General features: G+C 61.1%; 1 protein-coding gene across 1 annotated transcript in view; it reads left to right on the top strand.

The window, feature by feature from the left end:
- SCAF1 (SR-related CTD associated factor 1) overlaps positions 1 to 21,631 on the top strand; it is a 46,522-nt gene that overhangs the window by 7,233 nt on the left and 17,658 nt on the right. The window contains 10 exon segments of the mRNA XM_090127547.1: positions 908 to 1,127; positions 4,217 to 4,281; positions 4,406 to 4,455; positions 9,738 to 9,928; positions 11,672 to 12,972; positions 13,072 to 13,593; positions 13,968 to 14,762; positions 14,764 to 15,015; positions 15,017 to 15,158; positions 15,191 to 15,361. Of these exon segments, the coding sequence (XP_089983673.1) occupies positions 908 to 1,127; positions 4,217 to 4,281; positions 4,406 to 4,455; positions 9,738 to 9,928; positions 11,672 to 12,972; positions 13,072 to 13,593; positions 13,968 to 14,762; positions 14,764 to 15,015; positions 15,017 to 15,158; positions 15,191 to 15,361 (3,709 nt within the window).

The following is a 21,631-nucleotide window of genomic DNA, read 5'->3' as shown; positions in this document are numbered from 1 at the left end:
GTCTGAGGGGGGAATTGGGTGGGAAAAGAGGCAATTTTGGTGTCAGAAAAGGGCAATTTGGGGTCTGAAATGGAGAATTTGGGGTCAGAAAAGGAGATTTTTGGGTTCTGAGGGGGGAATTGGGTGAGAAAAGCAGCAATTTGGGGTCAGAAAAAGGCAATTTTGGGTCAGAAAATGAGATTTTTGGGGTCTGAGGGGGGAATTGGGTGAGAAAAGCAGCAATTTGGGGTCAGAAAAAGGCAATTTTGGGTCAGAAAAGGAGGTTTTGGGTTCTGAGGGGGGAATTGGGTGAGAAAAGGAGAATTTTGGGGTCAGAAATGGTAATTTGGGGTCAGAAAAGGAGATTCTGGGGGTCTGTGAGGGGAATTGGGTGGGAAAAGAGGTGAATTTGGGGTGAGAAAAGGCAATTTTGGGGGTCTGAGAGGGGAATTGGGTGAGAAAAGCAGCAATTTGGGGTCAGAAATGGAGAATTTGGGGTCAGAAAAGGAGATTTTTGGGTTCTGAGGGGGGAATTGGGTGAGAAAAGCGGCAATTTTGGGGTCAGTAACCGTGAATTTGGGGTCAGAAAAGGAAATTTTTGGGGTAAGAAATGGAGAATTGGGTGAGAAAAGCGGCAGTTTAGGGGTCAGAAAAAGGCAATTTGGGGTGAGAAAAGGAGATTTTGGGGTTCTGAGGGGGGAATTGGGTGAGAAGAGCAGCAATTTTGGGGTCAGAAATGGAGAATTTGGGGTCAGAAAAGGAGATTTTTGGGTTCTGAGGTGGGAACTCGTTGAGAAAAGCAGCAATTTGGGGTCAGAGAAGTGTGGATTTCGTTGGGATGCTGGGTGAGCAGGGCGGATTTTAGGGCCAAACGGGACAATTTGGGGTGACCCCCCCCCTCATTTTCTGTGTCCCCCCCCTCCCATAGGTGCCCATGGAGGAGGAGGAGAAGCCCCCTGGGTGCGAGGAGCCGACGGGGCCGGGGGGTGGGGGGGCTCCAAACGAAGCCCCCCCCGAAGCGGAGGGACCGCTGGCAATGGGGGCGGGGGGGGGGGGACGCCTGCCGGGACCCCCCCATGAAGGGAACGGGACCCCCACCCCACAGAAAAACCTACAGGGCCTGCGCCGAGCCTGGGGGGCGAGGGAAGGTATGGGGGGGGGAAGGGGGGATAAGGGGGTGGGGGAGGGGGTTCTCTTGTCATTGGGGTCCCGGTCGATGACCCCATTAATTCTTCATGTCACCATTGACCCCATTCATCCCGATGGCCCCAATGTCCCCATTGACCCCATTAATCCCAATGCCCCCATTGACCCCATTGACCCCATTAATCCCAATGCCCCCATTGACCCCATTGACCCCATTAATCCCTATGTCCCCATTGACCCCATTAATCCCGATGCCCCCATTAATCCCCATGTTCCCATTGACCCCATTAATCCTATTGACCCCATTAATCCCCATGTCCCCATTGACCCCATTAATCCCGATGGCCCCAATGTCCCCACTGACCCCATTAACCCCGATGGCCCCATTGCCCCCATTGACTCCATTAATCCCAATGCCCCCAATGTCCCCACTGACCCCATTAATCCCCATGTCCCCATTGACCCCATTAATCCCAATGCCCCCAATGTCTCCATTGACCCCATTAATCCCGATGACCAAAATGTCCCCATTGACCCCATTAACCCCGATGGCCCCATTGACCCCATTAATCCCGATGCCCCCAATGTCCCCACTGACCCCATTAATCCCAATGGCCCCAATGTCCCCACTGACCCCATTAATCCCCATGTTCCCATTGACCCCATTAATCCCGATGCCCCCATTAATCCCCATGTTCCCATTGACCCCATTAATCCTATTGACCCCATTAATCCCCATGTCCCCATTGACCCCATTAATCCCGATGGCCCCAATGTCCCCACTGACCCCATTAATCCCCATGTCCCCATTGACCCCATTGACCCCATTAATCCTATTGACCCCATTAATCCCCATGTCCCCATTGACCCCATTAATCCCAATGCCCCCAATGTCCCCATTGACCCCGTTAATCCCCATGTCCCCATTGACCCCATTGACACCATTAATCCCCATGTCACCATTGACCCCATTAATCCCAATGTCCCCAGTGTCCCCATTGACCCCATTAATCCCAATGCCCCCAATGTCCCCATTGACCCCATTAACCCCGATGGCCCCATTGACCCCATTAATCCCAATGCCCCCAATGTCCCCATTGACCCCATTAACCCCGATGGCCCCATTGACCCCATTAATCCCGATGCCCCCATTAATCCCCATGTTCCCATTGACCCCATTAATCCCCATGTCTCCATTGACCCCATTAATCCCAATGCCCCCAATGTCCCCATTGACCCCATTAATCCCGATGACCAAAATGTCCCCATTGACCCCATTAACCCCGATGGCCCCATTGCCCCCATTAATCCCAATGCCCCCAATGTCCCCATTGACCCCATTGACCCCATTAATCCCCATGTCACCATTGACCCCATTAATCCTGATGCCCCCAATGTCCCCATTGACCCCATTAATCCCCATGTCCCCATTGACCCCATTAATCCCAATGCCCCCAATGTCCCCATTGACCCCATTAACCCCGATGGCCCCATTGCCCCCATTGACCCCATTAATCCCTATGTCCCCATTGACCCCATTAATCCCGATGCCCCCATTAATCCCCATGTCCCCATTGACCCCATTGACCCCATTAATCCTATTGACCCCATTAATCCCCATGTCCCCATTGACCCCATTAATCCCAATGTCCCCATTGTCCCCAGTGCCCCCATTGCCCCCATTGACCCCGTTAATCCCAGTGTCCCCATTACCCCCAATGCCCCCAAAGTCCCCATTGCTCCCAATGCCCCCATTCACCCCAATGCCCCCATTGTCCCCATTGCCCCCAGTGCCCTCACTGACCCCGTTAATCCCAATGTCCCCATTTCCCCCATTGCCCTCATTACCCCCAATGTCCCCATTGTCCCCATTGCCCCGATTGCCCTCATTGTCCCCAATGTCCCCAATGCCCCCATTGCCTCCATTGTCCCCATTGTCCCCAATGCCCCCAAAGTCCCCATTCTCCCAATACCCCTATTCACCCCATTGCCCCCAATGCCCCCAATGTCCCCAATGCCCCCATTGTCCCCATTGTCCCCATTGCCCCAAGTGTCCCCAATGCCCTCATTGACCCCATTAATCCCAGTGTCCCCATTGCCCCCCAATGCCCCCAAAGTCCCCATTGCTCCCAATGCTTCCCATTGCCCTCATTGCCCCCAATGTCCCCATTGCCCCCAAAGTCCCCATTGCCCCCATTGCCCCCGATGCCCCCAAAGTCCCCATTCTCCCAATACCCCTATTCACCCCATTGCCCCCAATGCCCCCGATGTCCCCAATGCCCCCATTGTCCCCATTGCCCCCTTTCACCCCCAGCGTTCCCAATGCCCTCAATGACCCCATTAATCCCAGTGTCCCCAATGCCCCCATTGCCCTCATTGTCCCCGATGCCCCCATTGTCCCCATTGCCCCCCAGTGTCCCCATTGCCCCCAGTGTCCCCAATGCCCTCATTGACCCCATTAATCCCAGTGTCCCCATTGCCCCCCAATGCCCCCAAAGTCCCCATTGCTCCCAATGCTTCCCATTGCCCTCATTACCCCCAATGTCCCCATTGCCCCCAAAGTCCCCATTGCCCCCATTGCCCCCGATGCCCCCAAAGTCCCCATTCTCCCAATACCCCTATTCACCCCATTGCCCCCAATGCCCCCGATGTCCCCAATGCCCCCATTGTCCCCATTGCCCCCTTTCACCCCCAGCGTCCCCAATGCCCTCAATGACCCCATTAATCCCAGTGTCCCCAATGCCCCCATTGCCCTCATTGTCCCCGATGCCCCCATTGTCCCCATTGCCCCCCAGTGTCCCCATTGCCCCCAGTGTCCCCAATGCCCTCATTGACCCCATTAATCCCAGTGTCCCCATTGCCCCCCTTTGCCCCCAATGCCCCCGAAGTCCCCATTGCTCCCAATGCTCCCCATTCCCCCCATTGCCCTCATCACCCCCAATGTCCCCATTGTCCCCATTGCCCCCGATGCCCCCATTACCCCCAATGTCCCCATTGCCCCCATTGCCCCCAAAGTCCCCATTGCCCCCATTGCCCCCGATGCCCCCATTGCCCCCACGTTGTCCCCAACGTCCCCACGATGTCCCCACAGATGCAGTTCGGAAGCGGTCGCTGCGGCAGCGTTGGTGTTGGGCTCCCAGTGCCGGGGGTGTCCCAGTGAGTGTCCCCCCCCCCCTCCCAAACTCCCCCCCCCTCACGCCCCCCCCACCCCACCGTGCCCCCCCCCCCTCCCCCCATACACAACCGACCCCAATTTGGTGTTTTTTTCCCCCAAAATCAGGTGGTGGAGGGGCTGCAGGGGGCACTGCGGCAGCTGCTGGGGGCAGCAGGGTGAGTGGGGGGGGAATTTGGGGTCAGTTTTTGGGGTGGGGGGCATTTGGGGGTGTGTGGGGTTGGAGGGGACGCTTGGGGGTCATGGGGTCCGATTTGGGGTGGAAGGGACACTTGGGGACAGCTTTGGGGTGTGTGGGGGGGCATTTGGGGACAGCTTTGGGGTGGGAGGGGATGGAATTTGGGGTCAATTTGGGGGGGAGGATTTGGGGGGGTGTGGGGTTGGAGGGGACATTTGGGGGTCATGGGGTCCGATTTGGGGTGGAAGGGACACTTGGGGACAGCTTTGGGGTGGGGGGGGGAGGGCATTTGGGGACAGCTTTGGGGTGGGAGGGGACTCTGGGGGTCTTGGGGACAGCTTTAGGGTGGGGGGGGGCATTTGGGGACAGCTTTGGGGTGGGAGAGGAAAGTCTGGGGGTCTTGGGGACAGCTTTGGGGTGGGGGAGGCATTTGGGGACAGCTTTGGGGTGGGAGGGGTCCCTGGGGTCTTGGGGACAGCTTTGGGGTGGGGGGGGGGCAGTTGGGGGGGGTGGGGGGTTGGAGGGGACATTTGGGGGTCATGGGGTCTGCTTTGGGGTGGAAGGGACACTTGGGGACAGCTTTGGGGTAGGAGGGGACTCTGGGGTCTTGGGGACAGCATTAGGGTGGGGGGGGAGCATTTGGGGGAGTGTGGGGTTGGAGGGGACGCTTGGGGGTCATGGGGTCCGATTTGGGGTGGAAGGGAGACTTGGGGACAGCTTTGGGGTGGGGGGGGAGGCATTTGGGGACAGCTTTGGTGTCGGAGGGGTCTCTGGGGTCTTGGGGACAGCTTTAGGGTGGGGGGGGCATTTGGGGGGGTGTGGGGTTGGAGGGGACGTTTGGGGGTCATGGGGTCCGATTTGGGGTGGAAGGAACACTTGGGGACAGCTTTGGGGTGTGTGGGGGGGCATTTGGGGACAGCTTTGGGGTGGGAGGGGACTCGGGGGGTCTTGGGGACAGCTTTGGGGTGGGAGGGGATGGAATTTGGGGTCAATTTGGGGGGGGGCATTTGGGGTGTATGGGGTTGGAGGGGGCGCTTGGGGGTCATGGGGTCCGATTTGGGGTGGAAGGGACACTTGGGGACAGCTTTGGGGTGTGTGGGGGATGGCATTTGGGGACAGCTTTGGGGTAGGAGGGGACTCTGGGGGTCTTGGGGACAGCTTTAGGGTGGGGAGAGCATTTGGGGGGGGTGTGGGGTTGGAGGGGACGCTTGGGGGTCATGGGGTCTGATTTGGGGTGGAAGGAACACTTGGGGACAGCTTTGGGGTGTGTGGGGGGGCATTTGGGGACAGCTTTGGGGTGGGAGGGGACTCGGGGGGTCTTGGGGACAGCTTTGGGGTGGGAGGGGATGGAATTTGGGGTCAATTTGGGGGGGGGCATTTGGGGTGTATGGGGTTGGAGGGGGCGCTTGGGGGTCATGGGGTCCGATTTGGGGTGGAAGGGACACTTGGGGACAGCTTTGGGGTGTGTGGGGGGGGGCATTTGGGGACAGCTTTGGGGTGGGAGGGGATGGAATTTGGGGTCAATTGGGGGGGGGGCATTTGGGGTGTATGGGGTTGGAGGGGGCGCTTGGGGGTCATGGGGTCCGATTTGGGGTGGAAGGGACACTTGGGGACAGCTTTGGGGTGTGTGGGGGATGGCATTTGGGGACAGCTTTGGGGTAGGAGGGGACTCTGGGGGTCTTGGGGACAGCTTTAGGGTGGGGAGAGCATTTGGGGGGGGTGTGGGGTTGGAGGGGACGCTTGGGGGTCATGGGGTCTGATTTGGGGTGGAAGGAACACTTGGGGACAGCTTTGGGGTGTGTGGGGGGGCATTTGGGGACAGCTTTGGGGTGGGAGGGGACTCGGGGGGTCTTGGGGACAGCTTTGGGGTGGGAGGGGATGGAATTTGGGGTCAATTTGGGGGGGGGGCATTTGGGGTGTATGGGGTTGGAGGGGACGCTTGGGGGTCATGGGGTCTGATTTGGGGTGGAAGGGACACTTGGGGACAGCTTTGGGGTGGGAGGGGAATGTGGGGGTCTTGGGGACAGCTTTGGGGTGTGTGGGGGGGCATTTGGGGGGGTGTGGGGTTGGAGGGGACATTTGGGGGTCATGGGGTCTGATTTGGGGTGGAAGGAACACTTGGGGACAGCTTTGGGGTGGGTGGGGGAGGCATTTGGGGACAGCTTTGGGGTGGGAGGGGTCTCTGGGGTCTTGGGGACAGCTTTAGGGTGGGGGGGGGCATTTGGGGACAGCTTTGGGGTGGGAGGGGAATCTGGGGATCTTGGGGACAGCTTTAGGGTGGGGGGGGCATTTGGGGACAGCTTTGGGGTAGGAGGGGACTCTGGGGGTCTTGGGGACAGCTTTAGGGTGGGGGGGGGCATTTGGGGGGGTGTGGGGTTGGAGGGGACGTTTGGGGGTCATGGGGTCCGATTTGGGGTGGAAGGGAGACTTGGGGACAAGCTTTGGGGTAGGGGGGGGGCATTTGGGGACAGCTTTGGGGTGGGAGGGGATGGAATTTGGGGTCAATTTGGGGGGGGGGCATTTGGGGGTGTGTGGGGTTGGAGGGGACGTTTGGGGGTCGTGAGGTCCGATTTGGGGTGGAAGGGACACTTGGGGACAAGCTTTGGGGTGTGGGGGGGGGGCATTTGGGGACAGCTTTGGGGTGGGAGGGGATGGAATTTGGGGTCGATTTGGGGGGGGGCATTTGGGGTGTATGGGGTTGGAGGGGGCGCTTGGGGGTCATGGGGTCCGATTTGGGGTGGAAGGGACACTTGGGGACAGCTTTGGGGTGTGTGGGGGGGGGCATTTGGGGACAGCTTTGGGGTGGGAGGGGATGGAATTTGGGGTCAATTGGGGGGGGGGCATTTGGGGTGTATGGGGTTGGAGGGGGCGCTTGGGGGTCATGGGGTCCGATTTGGGGTGGAAGGGACACTTGGGGACAGCTTTGGGGTGTGGGGGAGGCATTTGGGGACAGCTTTGGGGTGGGGGAGGTCTCTGGGGTCTTGGGGACAGCTTTAGGGTGGGGGGGGGCATTTGGGGGGGTGTGGGGTTGGAGGGGACATTTGGGGGTCATGGGGTCTGATTTGGGGTGGAAGGAACACTTGGGGACAGCTTTGGGGTAGGAGGGGACTCGGGGGTCTTGGGGACAGCTTTGGGGTGGGGGGGGACACTTGGAGGTCTTAGAGTTATTTTTGGGGTGGGGGTGCAGGGGTCTTTTTGGGGTGGGGGGGACAACAGCTGGGGGACATGGGTCCTTTTATGGGGACATTGGGGTCACGTGGGTCCCTTTATGGGGACCTCGGGGTCCCATTATGGGGACATTGGGGTCACATGATTGCCTTTATGGGGACATTGGGGTCACGTGGGTCCCTTTATGGGGACCTCGGGGTCCCATTATGGGGACATTGGGGTCACATGATTGCCTTTATGGGGACATTGGGATCCCATTATGGGGACGTTGGAGGCATTGGGGTCCCTTTATGGGGACAATGGGGTCCTGTTATGGGGACATCGGAGTCAAATGGGTCCCTATATGGGGACATAGGGGTCACGTGACTCCTTTTATGGGGACACTGCGGTCAAATGGGTGCCTTTATGGGGACATTGGGGTGACTTGATTCCATTTTATGGGGACATTGGGATCCCATTATGGGGTCATTGGGGGCATTGGGGTCACATGGTTCCTCTTATGGGGATATTAGGGACATTGGTGTCACATGGGTCCTTTTATGGGAACATTGGGGTCACATGATTCCCTTTATGGGGACATTGGGGTCCCATTATGGGGACACTGCTGTCACACGGGTCCCTTTATGGTCACAGTGAGGACATTGGGGTCCCTTTATGGGGACATTGGGGTCACATGGGTCCCTTTATGGGGACATTGGGAACTTTGGGGTCCCTTTATGGGGACTTTGGGGTCAAATGGGTGCCATTATGGGGACATTGGGGTCACATGATTCCCTTTATGGGGACATTGGGATCCCATTATGGGGCCACTGGGGTCCCATTGTGGGGCGTTGCTGTCACATGGGTCCCTTTATGGGGACATTGGAGACATTGGGGTCAAATGGGTCCCTTTTTGGGGACATTGGGGTCGCACAGGTCCCTTTATGCTCACACTGGGGACATTGGGGTCCCTTTATGGGGACATTGGGGTCCCATTGTGGGGACACTGGTGTCACACGAATCCCTTTATGGTCACACTGGGGACATTGGGGTCCCTTTGTGGGGACATTGGGGTCCCTTTATGGGGATACTGGTGTCACACGGGTCCCTTTATGGTCACAGTGGGGACATTGGGGTCACTTTATGGGGACATTGGGCCACATGGGTCCCTTTCTGCTCACACTGGGGACATTGGGGTCCCATTATGGGGACACTGCTGTCACGCGGGTCCCTTTATGGTCACTTTATGAGGACATTGGGGTCACTTTATGGGGTCATTGGGGCCACATGGCTCCCTTTATGCTCACACTGGGGACACTGGGGTCACTTTATGGGGACATTGGGGTCCCATTATGGGGACATTGGGGTCACACGGGTCCCTTTATGGTCACACTGGGGACATTGGGGTCCCTTTATGGGCACATTGGTGTCCCATTATGGGGGCACTGGTGTCACATGAGTCTCTTTATGGTCAGAGTGGGGACATTGGGGTCCCTTTATGGGGACATTGGGGTCACACGGGTCTCTTTATGCTCACACTGGGGACATTGGGGTCGCTTTGTGGGGACATTGGGGTCACATGGGTCCCTTTATGGGGACATTGGGAACTTTGGGGTCCCTTTATGGGGACATTGGGGTCCCATTATGGGGACACTGCTGTCACACGGGTCCCTTTATGGTCACAGTGGGGACATTGGGGTCCCTTTATGGGGACATTGGGGTCACACGGGTCCCTTTATGCTCACACTGGGGACATTGGGGTCCCTTTATGGGGACACTGGTGTCACATGGGTCCCTTTATGGTCACTGTGGGGACATTGGGGTCATTTTATGGGGTCATTGGGTCCACACGGGTCCCTTTCTGCTCATACTGGGGACATTCGGGTCACTTTATGGGGACATTGGGGTCCCATTATAGGGGCACTGGTGTCACATGAGTCTCTTTATGGTCACAGTGGGGACATTGGGGTCACATGGGTCCCATTACGGGGATATTGGGGCCACACTGGTCCCTTTATGGTCACAGTGTGGACATTGGGGTCGCTTTATGGGGTCAGGAGTTGCCATGCCCCCTCAATCCTTTTTCCACCCCCCCCCCCCCCCGACCCTATTTAGCACGGAGGAAGAGGAGCTGGAGTTGGTGGCCGCCGTGCGCCTGGGGGACGCGGTGGCTTTTGGGGACGCGGTGACATTTGGGGACGCGGTGACCTTTGGGGCCGTGGTGGCCGTGGGGGACGGCGATGGGGACGTGGCCGGCGCTGCGGGGCTGCTGAGGCACCAGAGGGGCTGGGGGGGCCCCAAAGGAGGTAAGTGTGGGGTTGTGGGGTGGGGTATGGGGTTGGGGGGTGGGTTATAGGGTTATGGGGTGGGATATGGGGTTATGGGGTGGGGTATGGGGTTGGGGGGTGGGTTATAGGGTTATAGGGTGGGATATGGGATTGGGGGGGGGGGTATGAGGTTGGGGGGGGGTATGGGGTTGGGGGGTGGGTTATAGGGTTATGGGGTGGGATATGGGGTTATGGGGTGGGGTATGGGGTTGGGGGGTGGGTTATAGGGTTATAGGGTGGGATATGGGATTGGGGGGGGGGTATGAGGTTGGGGGGGGGTATGGGGTTGTGGGAGGGGTATGGGGTTGTGGGGGAGGGGTATGGGGTTGTGGGGTGGGGTATGGGGTTATGGGGTGGGGTATGGGGTTGGGGGTGGGGTATGGGGTTGTGGGGTGGGTATGGGGTTGTGGGGGGGGTATGGGGTTGTGGGGAGGGGTATGGGGTTGTGGGAGGGGTATGGGGTTGTGGGGGAGGGGTATGGGGTTATGGGGGGAGGTATGGGGTTGTGGGGTGGGGTATTGGGTTATGGGGTGGGGTATGGGGTTATGGGGCGGGTATTGTGTTATGGAAGGGAGTATGGGGTCATGGCGTGGGATATGGGGTTATGGGGTGGGGTATGGGGTTGTGGGGGGGGTATGGGGTTGTGGGGTGGGGTATGGGGTTGTGGGGAGGGGTATGGGGTTGTGGGAGGGGTATGGGGTTGTGGGGGAGGGGTATGGGGTTATGGGGGGAGGTATGGGGTTATGGGGGGGGGTATTGCGTTATGGAAGGGAATATGGGGACATGGGGTGGGATATGGGGTTATTGGGGGGAGTATTGGGTTATGGAAGGGAATATGGGGTCATGGGGTGGGTTGTGGGGGGGAATATGGGGTTATAGGGTGGGGTATGGGGGGGAATATGGGGTTATAGGGTGGGGTATGGGGTTGTGGGGTAGGATATGGGGTCATCGGGGGGTATTGCGTTATGGAAGGGAATATGGGGTCATGGGGTGGGATATGGGGTTATGGGGGGGGTATGGGGTTATAGGGTGGGATGTGGTGTTATGGGGGGGGGTATGGAGTTATGAAGGGGAATATGGGGTTGTGGGGTGGGATATTGGTTATGGGGGGGGGTATGGGGTTATGGGGTGTATGGGGTTGTGGGGTGGGATATTGGTTATGGGGGGAGAAGGGGTTGTGGGGCGGGATGTGGGGTCGTGGGGGGGGGGAAATGAGGACAGACTGGGAACTTTTTGGGGGAGGGCATGGGGTCATTATGGGGGTGTGGAGGGGGAGAGTCACACCCCCTTGACCCCCCCCCTGCTGACCCACATGTTCCCCCCCCTCCCCGTGTTTTTCCCCCCATGTTCCCCCCCCCCACGGTTCTCCCTCCCCATAACCCCCCCATATCCTTCCCCCATTATTTCCCCCCCCCATATAAACCCACTTTCCCCTCCCCCATATTTCACCTCCTATGCCCCCCCTTGTCTAACCCCATATTCCCCCCCATTTCTCCCCCCCATATCCCCCCCCCCATATCCCCCCTCCCATATTCCCCCCTATTCCCCCTCACGCCCCCCCATATTCCCCCCCTTCCATATACCCCCAAATGCCCCCCCCAATTCTTCCCCCCATATTCCCCCCTATTCCCCCTCATCCCCCCCCATATTTCCCCCCCATTCCCCCCTCCCATATACCCCCCCATTCCCCCCCTATTCCCCCCCCCATTCCCCCCCCCCCAGTCCGCCTTCCCGGTTCTTCCGCTCGCCGTTGGCGTCCCCCAGGCGCCCCCCCCCCGGGCACCCCCCCATCCCCCACCCCCCACCCTTTTCCCACTCCCTTAACTTCGGGGACCCCCCCCGCCCCCCCCCTCCCTCACCGGACCCGTCGTGCCCCCCCCGCCCCCCCCCCGCCGGGCCGGTCCCGGCGTCCCCGCGGTCCCCGCATGGCAGCAGCTGGGGGGGGACCCCCGGGGGGGCAACAACAGCAGCGCCCTCAGGGCCCCCCCGCTCCCTCCCCCCGTCAGGATGCCGCGCCCCCCCGCGCCCCCCCCCAGGATAAAGCCGATTCCTCTTCTTCTTCCTCCTCCTCCTCCTCCTCCTCTTCCTCCTCCCGCTCCTCATCCTCGCAGCCCCCCCCCTCCGCCCCCCCCCCTCCCCCTCAGCCTCCCCCCCCCCCGGATATTTATGACCCCTTCCACCCCACCGACGAAGACGCCGCATCCTCCGCCCCCCCCCCGGCCCCCTCCTCCTCTTCCTCCTCCTCCTCCTCCTCCTCTTCCTCCTCCTCCTCCTCCTCCTCCTCCTCCTCCGCCAACAACCCAGGGGGGGGCGGCGCTGGGGGTCCCACCTTCCCCACCTCCCACCACCACCACCACCACCACCACCACCACCACCGCCGCCCCCCCCCGACCCCCCAGGACCAGAAATACGACCCGTTCGAACCCACCGGCTCCAACGCCAGCTCATCCCCCCCCCCAAGCGCCGGGGGGGGGGCCCACAGCAGCAGCAGCGGCGGCGGCAGCAGCACGGACGAAGACGACGACGACGACGACGACGAAGACGACGACGACGACGATGACGACGAAGACGAAGAGCGCCGCGCCGTCGCCCGCAGCATCACCCGCATCTCCCAAACCTTGGCCGGCATTTACGACGACAACAGCCTCAGCCAAGACCCCCCCGAACCCCCCCCCGGCGCCGCCGACTCCACTCTCCCCGAAGACGAGGAGGAGGACGACGACGACGACGAAGACGACGACGAGGAAGATGATGAAGGTGCCCCCGCCCTCCTGGCCCCCCCCGGCCCTCGCCGTCGCGTTTTTATGGTAGCGTCCGGCCTGCGACCTCAACTCGAGGTCGTGACCCCCGGTAACCCCAATGCCGACCCCCCATCCCCGTCTCCATCACCCCCACCCCCCCCTCCGGGACCCCCCCCCCACCACCCCATTCAAGCCACCAGGATAACCGGCCCCCCCCCGCCCCCCCCCTCCCACCACCGCCAGCGCCGCTCCTGGGATTCCGATATTGAGGAGGGGGAGATCGTCAACCCCGACGAGGAGCGGCCCCCCCCCGCCGCCGCCCCCCCGCAACCCCACCGCCTGACCCCCACCCCCATCACCCCCCCCACCCCCACCCCCACCCCCACCACCACCACCACCGCCGCGAGGTTTGGGGGGGGTCCCCGCAACTCCGACCCCCGCCCCCCCCGTTTGCCCCCCCCGGAGGGCGACGATTTTTTATCCCTCCACGCCGATTCGGACGACGGCGCCGATTTCGGGGCGGACGCCCCCCCACCTCCCATCCCCCCCCCCATCCCCGAACCTCGCCGCGCCCCCCCTTCATCCTCATCTTCCTCTTCCGCCCCCCCCTCGGCTCCCAACCCCGCTCCCCGCCGCGCCCCCCCCCCACCTCCTCCCCGCTGCCCTTCCCCTCCACCTCCTCCCCCCCCGTGCAAGAAACCCAAACGTTCCCGCGAGCGTTCCTGGGGGGGGGGTCCCAAACCACCCCCCGAACCCCCGCCCCCCCCCCCCCAGAGCTCGGAACGCCGGCGGCAGCGCAGCGGGGGGGGGGGCGGGGGGTCCCGTTCCCGTTCCCGTCGCCGTTCGTGGTCCAGAAGCCGCCGGTCCCGTTCCAGGGGGGGGGGAGGAGGAGGAGGAGGAGGAGGAGGAGGGGGGGGTGGGGGGGGGGGAAGCGGCAGCGGGGATAAAAGGAGCCGCAGGAGGAGGAGGAGGGGGAGATCAGGGACCCCCCCCCCGCGTAGGCACCGATCGAGGCGACGGCAGCGCGGGGGGGGCAGCGAAGGGGGGGGGAGGAAGAAAAAAAAGCGTTCCAGGTCCCGAAGTTCACGGAGACCCCCCAGGGCCGATAGCAGGGGAGGCGGCGGAGGGGGGGTCGGGGGGGGGGAGCAGTCGAGGGCACGGAACTGGGGTATCCGGATCCGGGGGGGGGGGCGGGGTGGTCCCCCCCTCCATCCAGGAGTTGGCGGGGGCCGAGTTGGGGGGGGGGCGGGCGGCTCTGTACGATTCGGAGGGCTTGAGTTTCGAGGGGGGGTCGGATCGCGAGGCGGCCCCCAGGGAAACCCCCCAGCAGCAGCAGCAGCAGCAGCAGCAGCGTGACGGACCCCCCCCCAGCAGCGCCGCCTCCGTCACCCCCCCGAAATTGGGGGGTGGGGGGGCGGGGGGGGGCAAGGAGAAGGAGCGCAAGCGGGCGCACGGCGACGGGAGGCATCGCAAGAAAACCAAAGGGGACAAAGACAGAACCGGGGGGGGGGGGGGGTTCGGCGATTCCATCCGCGCCGAGGAAGAGCAAAAGCAGTTTGGGGGGCGGGGGGGGGCGTAAAGAAAGCCCCCCCCCCACGTCTACCACCACCACCACCACCGCCAGACCCCCCCATCACCACCACCACCACCACCACCCATCCGGCCGGCGGCTGAAGCTCCAATCCAAAGTGGCCGTGTTGATTCGGGAAGGCGTCACCTCCACTACTTCTACCTGTATTTCCGGGACCCCCCCTGCCACCCCCAACAGCGGAGCCCCCCCCCCAAATATCATTTCCGGAACTTCCAAAGACGGCGGAACTTCCATCGGTATCAAATTCACCCGAGACGCCGAGAGTCGTAACGCTTTCCTTAAAGGCGAGACCCCCCCCATCCCCGGGGTGAGGGGGGGGGGGTCGAATGCGACCTGTAAGACCCCCAAAAGCGAGACGACCCCCCCCCAATTGCCGCCGCCGTCGTCGCAAAGCGGCGCCGCCTCCAAGGATGCAGGGGGGGGCAAAAGCAAGAAAGCCAAAAGCTCCAAAGCCGGCAAAGTCGGCGGTGGTGGTGGGGGGGGGGGGGGGCAAGAAGACGAAGAGCGGCGTGAAAAGCAAAGCTGGGGGGGGAGAGGCGAGGAAGAGGAAGAAGACGAAGGGCAGCAAAAGCGGGGGGGGGGCGCTGAAGAAATCCAAAGCCGACAGCTGCGGGCAGAGCGGGAGCCCCCCCCCCAAAACGACGCGAGCTGCCGTCGAAACTCATTGGTCGGGATCGGAAAAATCGGGGGGCAGCCCGAAACCCCCCAGCCCCGTCGTCGTCGTCGCCGCCGCCGCCGCCGCCCCCCCCCCCCCTCGCCCCCCCCGGCACCAAAACGGGGGCGACGGAACGCGAGGTGACGCCGGATTCTTCGCAGACGGTGGACAGCAGCTGCAAAACCCCCGACGTCTCCTTCCTACCCGAGGAAGGGGGTGGCGGGGGGGGGGGGGGGCGGGAGGAACCGCGGGACCCCCGGCCGGGGGGGCCGGAAGCGGTGGAGGTGGAGGGGGGAGCGGCGAACCCCCCCGCGTTGAACCCGAGGCCGACAGCCGATGCGGGGAGAAGGACGGGACGGGGCGGGCGCCCGTGGCCTGGAACCTGCAGGGAGGGGTGGACTGCGCCACCAGCGGGGTGCTGGCCTGTGAGTTGGGGGGCGGGGGGGGGCGGGTTTGGGGTTGGGGGCGTCGGGTTTGGGGTTGGGGTCATGCAGGTTGGGTTGGGGACGTCGTGTTTGGGGTTGGGGGTGTTGGATTTGTGTTTGGGGACATGGGCATTGGGTTGGGGGCATCATATTTGGGGTTGGGGTCATGGAGGTTGGGTTGGGGGTGTCGGATTTGGGGTGGGGGACGTGGATGTTGGGTTGGGGACGTCATATTTGGGGTTGGGGACGGCATGTTTGGGGTTGGGGACATGGGCGTTGGGTTGGGGGCGTCTTATTTGGGGTTGGGGATGTCGTATTTGGGGTTGGGGATGTCATATTTGGGGTTGGGGTCATGGAGGTTGGGTTGGGGGTGTCGGATTTGGGGTGGGGGACATGGGCGTTGGGTTGGGGATGTCGTGTTTGGGGTTGGGGGTGTCGGATTTGGGTTGGGGATGTCGTGTTTGGGGTTGGGGGCGTCGTGTTTGGGGTTGGGGTCATGGAGGTTGGGTTGGGGGTGTCGGATTTGGGGTGGGGGACATGGGCGTTGGGTTGGGGATGTCGTGTTTGGGGTTGGGGATGTCGTGTTTGGGGTTGGGGGCGTCGTGTTTGGGGTTGGGGGTGTCGTATTTGGGTTGGGGACGTCATGTTTCGGGTTGGGGATGTCATATTTGGGGTTGGGGGTGTCAGGTTTGGGGTTGGGGACGTGGATGTTGGGTTGGGGACGTCATATTTGGGGTTGGGGACGGCATGTTTGGGATTGGGGACATGGGCGTTGGGTTGGGGGCGTCTTATTTGGGGTTGGGGATGTCGTATTTGGGGTTGGGGTCATGGAGGTTGGGTTGGGGGTGTCGGGTTTGGGGTTGGGGACGTGGATGTTGGGTTGGGGACGTCATGCTTGGGGTTGGGGACATGGGCGTTGGGTTGGGGTTGTTGTATTTGGGGTTGGGGATGTCATGTTTGGGGTTGGGGATGTCGTGTTTGGGGTTGGGGATGTCGTGTTTGGGTTGGGGAGGTCATGTTTGGGGTTGGGGATGTCATATTTGGGGTTGGGGATGTCGTGTTTGGGGTTGGGGACGTCGTGTTTGGGGTTGGGGGTGTTGGATTTGGGGTTGGGGACATGGGCATTGGGTTGGGGGCATCATATTTGGGGTTGGGGTCATGGAGGTTGGGTTGGGGGTGTCGGATTTGGGGTGGGGGACGTGGGCGTTGGATTGGGGATGTCGTGTTTGGGGTTGGGGGTGTCAGGTTTGGGGTTGGGGGTGTCGGATTTGGGGTTGGGGACGTGGACGTTGGGTTGGGGGCGTCATATTTGGGTTGGGGGCGTCGGATTTGGGGTTGGGGGTGTTGGATTTGGGGTTGGGGACATGGGCATTGGGTTGGGGGCATCATATTTGGGGTTGGGGTCATGGAGGTTGGGTTGGGGGTGTCGGATTTGGGGTGGGGGACGTGGATGTTGGGTTGGGGACGTCATATTTGGGGTTGGGGACGGCATGTTTGGGGTTGGGGACATGGGCGTTGGGTTGGGGGCGTCTTATTTGGGGTTGGGGATGTCGTATTTGGGGTTGGGGATGTCATATTTGGGGTTGGGGTCATGGAGGTTGGGTTGGGGGTGTCGGATTTGGGGTGGGGGACATGGGCGTTGGGTTGGGGATGTCGTGTTTGGGGTTGGGGGTGTCGGATTTGGGTTGGGGATGTCGTGTTTGGGGTTGGGGGCGTCGTGTTTGGGGTTGGGGTCATGGAGGTTGGGTTGGGGGTGTCGGATTTGGGGTGGGGGACATGGGCGTTGGGTTGGGGATGTCGTGTTTGGGGTTGGGGATGTCGTGTTTGGGGTTGGGGGCGTCGTGTTTGGGGTTGGGGGTGTCGTATTTGGGTTGGGGACGTCATGTTTCGGGTTGGGGATGTCATATTTGGGGTTGGGGGTGTCAGGTTTGGGGTTGGGGACGTGGATGTTGGGTTGGGGACGTCATATTTGGGGTTGGGGACGGCATGTTTGGGATTGGGGACATGGGCGTTGGGTTGGGGGCGTCTTATTTGGGGTTGGGGATGTCGTATTTGGGGTTGGGGTCATGGAGGTTGGGTTGGGGGTGTCGGGTTTGGGGTTGGGGACGTGGATGTTGGGTTGGGGACGTCATGCTTGGGGTTGGGGACATGGGCGTTGGGTTGGGGTTGTTGTATTTGGGGTTGGGGATGTCATGTTTGGGGTTGGGGATGTCGTGTTTGGGGTTGGGGATGTCGTGTTTGGGTTGGGGAGGTCATGTTTGGGGTTGGGGATGTCATATTTGGGGTTGGGGATGTCGTGTTTGGGGTTGGGGACGTCGTGTTTGGGGTTGGGGGTGTTGGATTTGGGGTTGGGGACATGGGCATTGGGTTGGGGGCATCATATTTGGGGTTGGGGTCATGGAGGTTGGGTTGGGGGTGTCGGATTTGGGGTGGGGGACGTGGGCGTTGGATTGGGGATGTCGTGTTTGGGGTTGGGGGTGTCAGGTTTGGGGTTGGGGGTGTCGGATTTGGGGTTGGGGACGTGGACGTTGGGTTGGGGGCGTCATATTTGGGTTGGGGGCGTCGGATTTGGGGTTGGGGGTGTTGGATTTGGGGTTGGGGACATGGGCATTGGGTTGGGGGCATCATATTTGGGGTTGGGGTCATGGAGGTTGGGTTGGGGGTGTCGGATTTGGGGTGGGGGACGTGGATGTTGGGTTGGGGACGTCATATTTGGGGTTGGGGACGGCATGTTTGGGGTTGGGGACATGGGCGTTGGGTTGGGGGCGTCTTATTTGGGGTTGGGGATGTCGTATTTGGGGTTGGGGATGTCATATTTGGGGTTGGGGTCATGGAGGTTGGGTTGGGGGTGTCGGATTTGGGGTGGGGGACATGGGCGTTGGGTTGGGGATGTCGTGTTTGGGGTTGGGGGTGTCGGATTTGGGTTGGGGATGTCGTGTTTGGGGTTGGGGGCGTCGTGTTTGGGGTTGGGGTCATGGAGGTTGGGTTGGGGGTGTCGGATTTGGGGTGGGGGACATGGGCGTTGGGTTGGGGATGTCGTGTTTGGGGTTGGGGATGTCGTGTTTGGGGTTGGGGGCGTCGTGTTTGGGGTTGGGGGTGTCGTATTTGGGTTGGGGACGTCATGTTTCGGGTTGGGGATGTCATATTTGGGGTTGGGGGTGTCAGGTTTGGGGTTGGGGACGTGGATGTTGGGTTGGGGACGTCATATTTGGGGTTGGGGACGGCATGTTTGGGATTGGGGACATGGGCGTTGGGTTGGGGGCGTCTTATTTGGGGTTGGGGATGTCGTATTTGGGGTTGGGGTCATGGAGGTTGGGTTGGGGGTGTCGGGTTTGGGGTTGGGGACGTGGATGTTGGGTTGGGGACGTCATGCTTGGGGTTGGGGACATGGGCGTTGGGTTGGGGTTGTTGTATTTGGGGTTGGGGATGTCATGTTTGGGGTTGGGGATGTCGTGTTTGGGGTTGGGGATGTCGTGTTTGGGTTGGGGAGGTCATGTTTGGGGTTGGGGATGTCATATTTGGGGTTGGGGATGTCGTGTTTGGGGTTGGGGACGTCGTGTTTGGGGTTGGGGGTGTTGGATTTGGGGTTGGGGACATGGGCATTGGGTTGGGGGCATCATATTTGGGGTTGGGGTCATGGAGGTTGGGTTGGGGGTGTCGGATTTGGGGTGGGGGACGTGGGCGTTGGATTGGGGATGTCGTGTTTGGGGTTGGGGGTGTCAGGTTTGGGGTTGGGGGTGTCGGATTTGGGGTTGGGGACGTGGACGTTGGGTTGGGGGCGTCATATTTGGGTTGGGGGCGTCGGATTTGGGGTTGGGGGTGTTGGATTTGGGGTTGGGGACATGGGCATTGGGTTGGGGGCATCATATTTGGGGTTGGGGTCATGGAGGTTGGGTTGGGGGTGTCGGATTTGGGGTGGGGGACGTGGGCGTTGGATTGGGGATGTCGTGTTTGGGGTTGGGGGTGTCGGATTTGGGGTTGGGGACGTGGACGTTGGGTTGGGGACGTCGTATTTGGGTTGGGGGCGTCGGATTTGGGGTTGGGGACGTCATGCTTGGGGTTGGGGACATGGGCGTTGGGTTGGGGTTGTTGTATTTGGGGTTGGGGATGTCATGTTTGGGGTTGGGGACGTCGTGTTTGGGGTTGGGGATGTCGTGTTTGGGTTGGGGAGGTCATGTTTGGGGTTGGGGATGTCATATTTGGGGTTGGGGATGTCGTGTTTGGGGTTGGGGGTGTCGGATTTGGGGTTGGGGGTGTCGGATTTGGGGTTGGGGACATGGGCATTGGGTTGGGGGCATCATATTTGGGGTTGGGGTCATGGAGGTTGGGTTGGGGGTGTCGGATTTGGGGTGGGGGACGTGGGCGTTGGGTTGGGGATGTCGTGTTTGGGGTTGGGGGTGTCAGGTTTGGGGTTGGGGGTGTGGGATTTGGGGTTGGGGACGTGGACGTTGGGTTGGGGGCGTCGGATTTGGGGTTGGGAGTGTCATATTTGGGGTTGGAGACATGGATGTTGGGTTGGGGACGTCATATTTGGGGTTGGGGACGGCATGTTTGGGGTTGGGGACATGGGCGTTGGGTTGGGGGCGTCTTATTTGGGGTTGGGGACGTCGTATTTGGGGTTGGGGATGTCATATTTGGGGTTGGGGTCATGGAGGTTGGGTTGGGAGTGTCGGATTTGGGGTGGGGGACATGGGCGTTGGGTTGGCGATGTCGTGTTTGGGGTTGGGGGCATCGTGTTTGGGGTTGGGGGTGTCAGATTTGGGGTTGGGGGTGTGGGATTTGGGGTTGGGGACGTGGACGTTGGGTTGGGGACGTCGTGTTTGGGGTTGGGGATGTCGGGTTTGGGGTTGGGGATGTCATATTTGGGGTTGGGGATGTCATATTTGGGGTTGGGGTCATGGAGGTTGGGTTGGGGGTGTCGGATTTGGGGTGGGGGACATGGGCGTTGGGTTGGGGATGTCGTATTTGGGGTTGGGGGCATCGTGTTTGGGGTTGGGGGTGTGGGATTTGGGGTTGGGGACGTGGACGTCGGGTTGGGGACGTCGTATTTGGGGTTGGGGGTGTTGGATTTGGGGTTGGGGTCATGGAGGTTGGGTTGGGGTTGTTGTATTTGGGGTTGGGGATGTCATATTTGGGGTTGGAGACATGGATGTTGGGTTGGGGGTGTCGTGTTTGGGGTTGGGGGCGTCGTGTTTGGGGTTGGGGTCATGGAGGTTGGGTTGGGGACGTCGTATTTCGGTTGGGGATGTCGTATTTGGGGTTGGGGGCATCGTGTTTGGGGTTGGGGGTGTCAGATTTGGGGTTGGGGGCATCGTGTTTGGGGTTGGGGGTGTCGGATTTGGGTTGGGGATGTCATGTTTGGGGTTGGGGGTGTCGGATTTGGGGTGGGGGACATGGGCGTTGGGTTGGGGATGTCGTGTTTGGGGTTGGGGGCATCGTGTTTGGGGTTGGGGGTGTCAGATTTGGGGTTGGGGGTGTGGGATTTGGGGTTGGGGACGTGGACATTGGGTTGGGGATGTCGTATTTGGGGTTGGGGATGTCGTGTTTGGGGTTGGGGGTGTCGTATTTGGGTTGGGGACGTCATGTTTGGGGTTGGGGTCATGGAGGTTGGGTTGGTGTCGGATTTGGGGTTGGGGACGTGGGCGTTGGGTTGGGGACGTCGTGTTTGAGGTTGGGGGTGTTGTATTTGGGGTTGGGGACGTGGATGGTGGGTTGGGGGTGTTGTATTTGGGGTTGGGGTCATGGAGGTTGGGTTGGGGACGTGGTGTTTGGGGTTGGGGGTGTCGGATTTAGGTTGGGGACGTCGTGTTTGGGGTTGGGGGCGTCGTGTTTGGGGTTGGGGATGTCGTATTTGGGGTTGGGGACGTCGTGTTTGGGGTTGGGGACGTCGTATTTGGGGTTGGGGACGTCGTGTTTGGGGTTGGGGACGTCGTATTTGGGTTGGGGGCGTCGTGTTTGGGGTTGGGGACGTCGTATTTGGGTTGGGGGCGTCGTGTTTGGGGTTGGGGACATCGTATTTGGGTTGGGGGCGTCATGTTTGGGGTTGGGGATGTCGTATTTGGGTTGGGGACGTCATGTTTGGGGTTGGGGATGTTGTGTTTGGGGTTGGGGGCATCGTGTTTGGGGTTGGGGGTGTCGGATTTGGGTTGGGGACGTCGTGTTTGGGGTTGGGGGTGTCGGATTTGGGGTTGGGGGCATCGTGTTTGGGGTTGGGGGTGTCGGATTTGGGGTTGGGGGCGTCGTATTTGGGGTTCAGGACATGGGCGTTGG

Source organism: Phasianus colchicus, chromosome 31 (genome assembly GCF_987193195.1).
Source record: "Phasianus colchicus chromosome 31, bPhaCol1.hap1.1, whole genome shotgun sequence".
NCBI classification, from domain to species: domain Eukaryota; kingdom Metazoa; phylum Chordata; class Aves; order Galliformes; family Phasianidae; genus Phasianus; species Phasianus colchicus.
The sequence above is the reverse complement of the archived record's forward strand: the minus strand, read 5'-3'. Positions and strand labels throughout refer to the sequence as shown.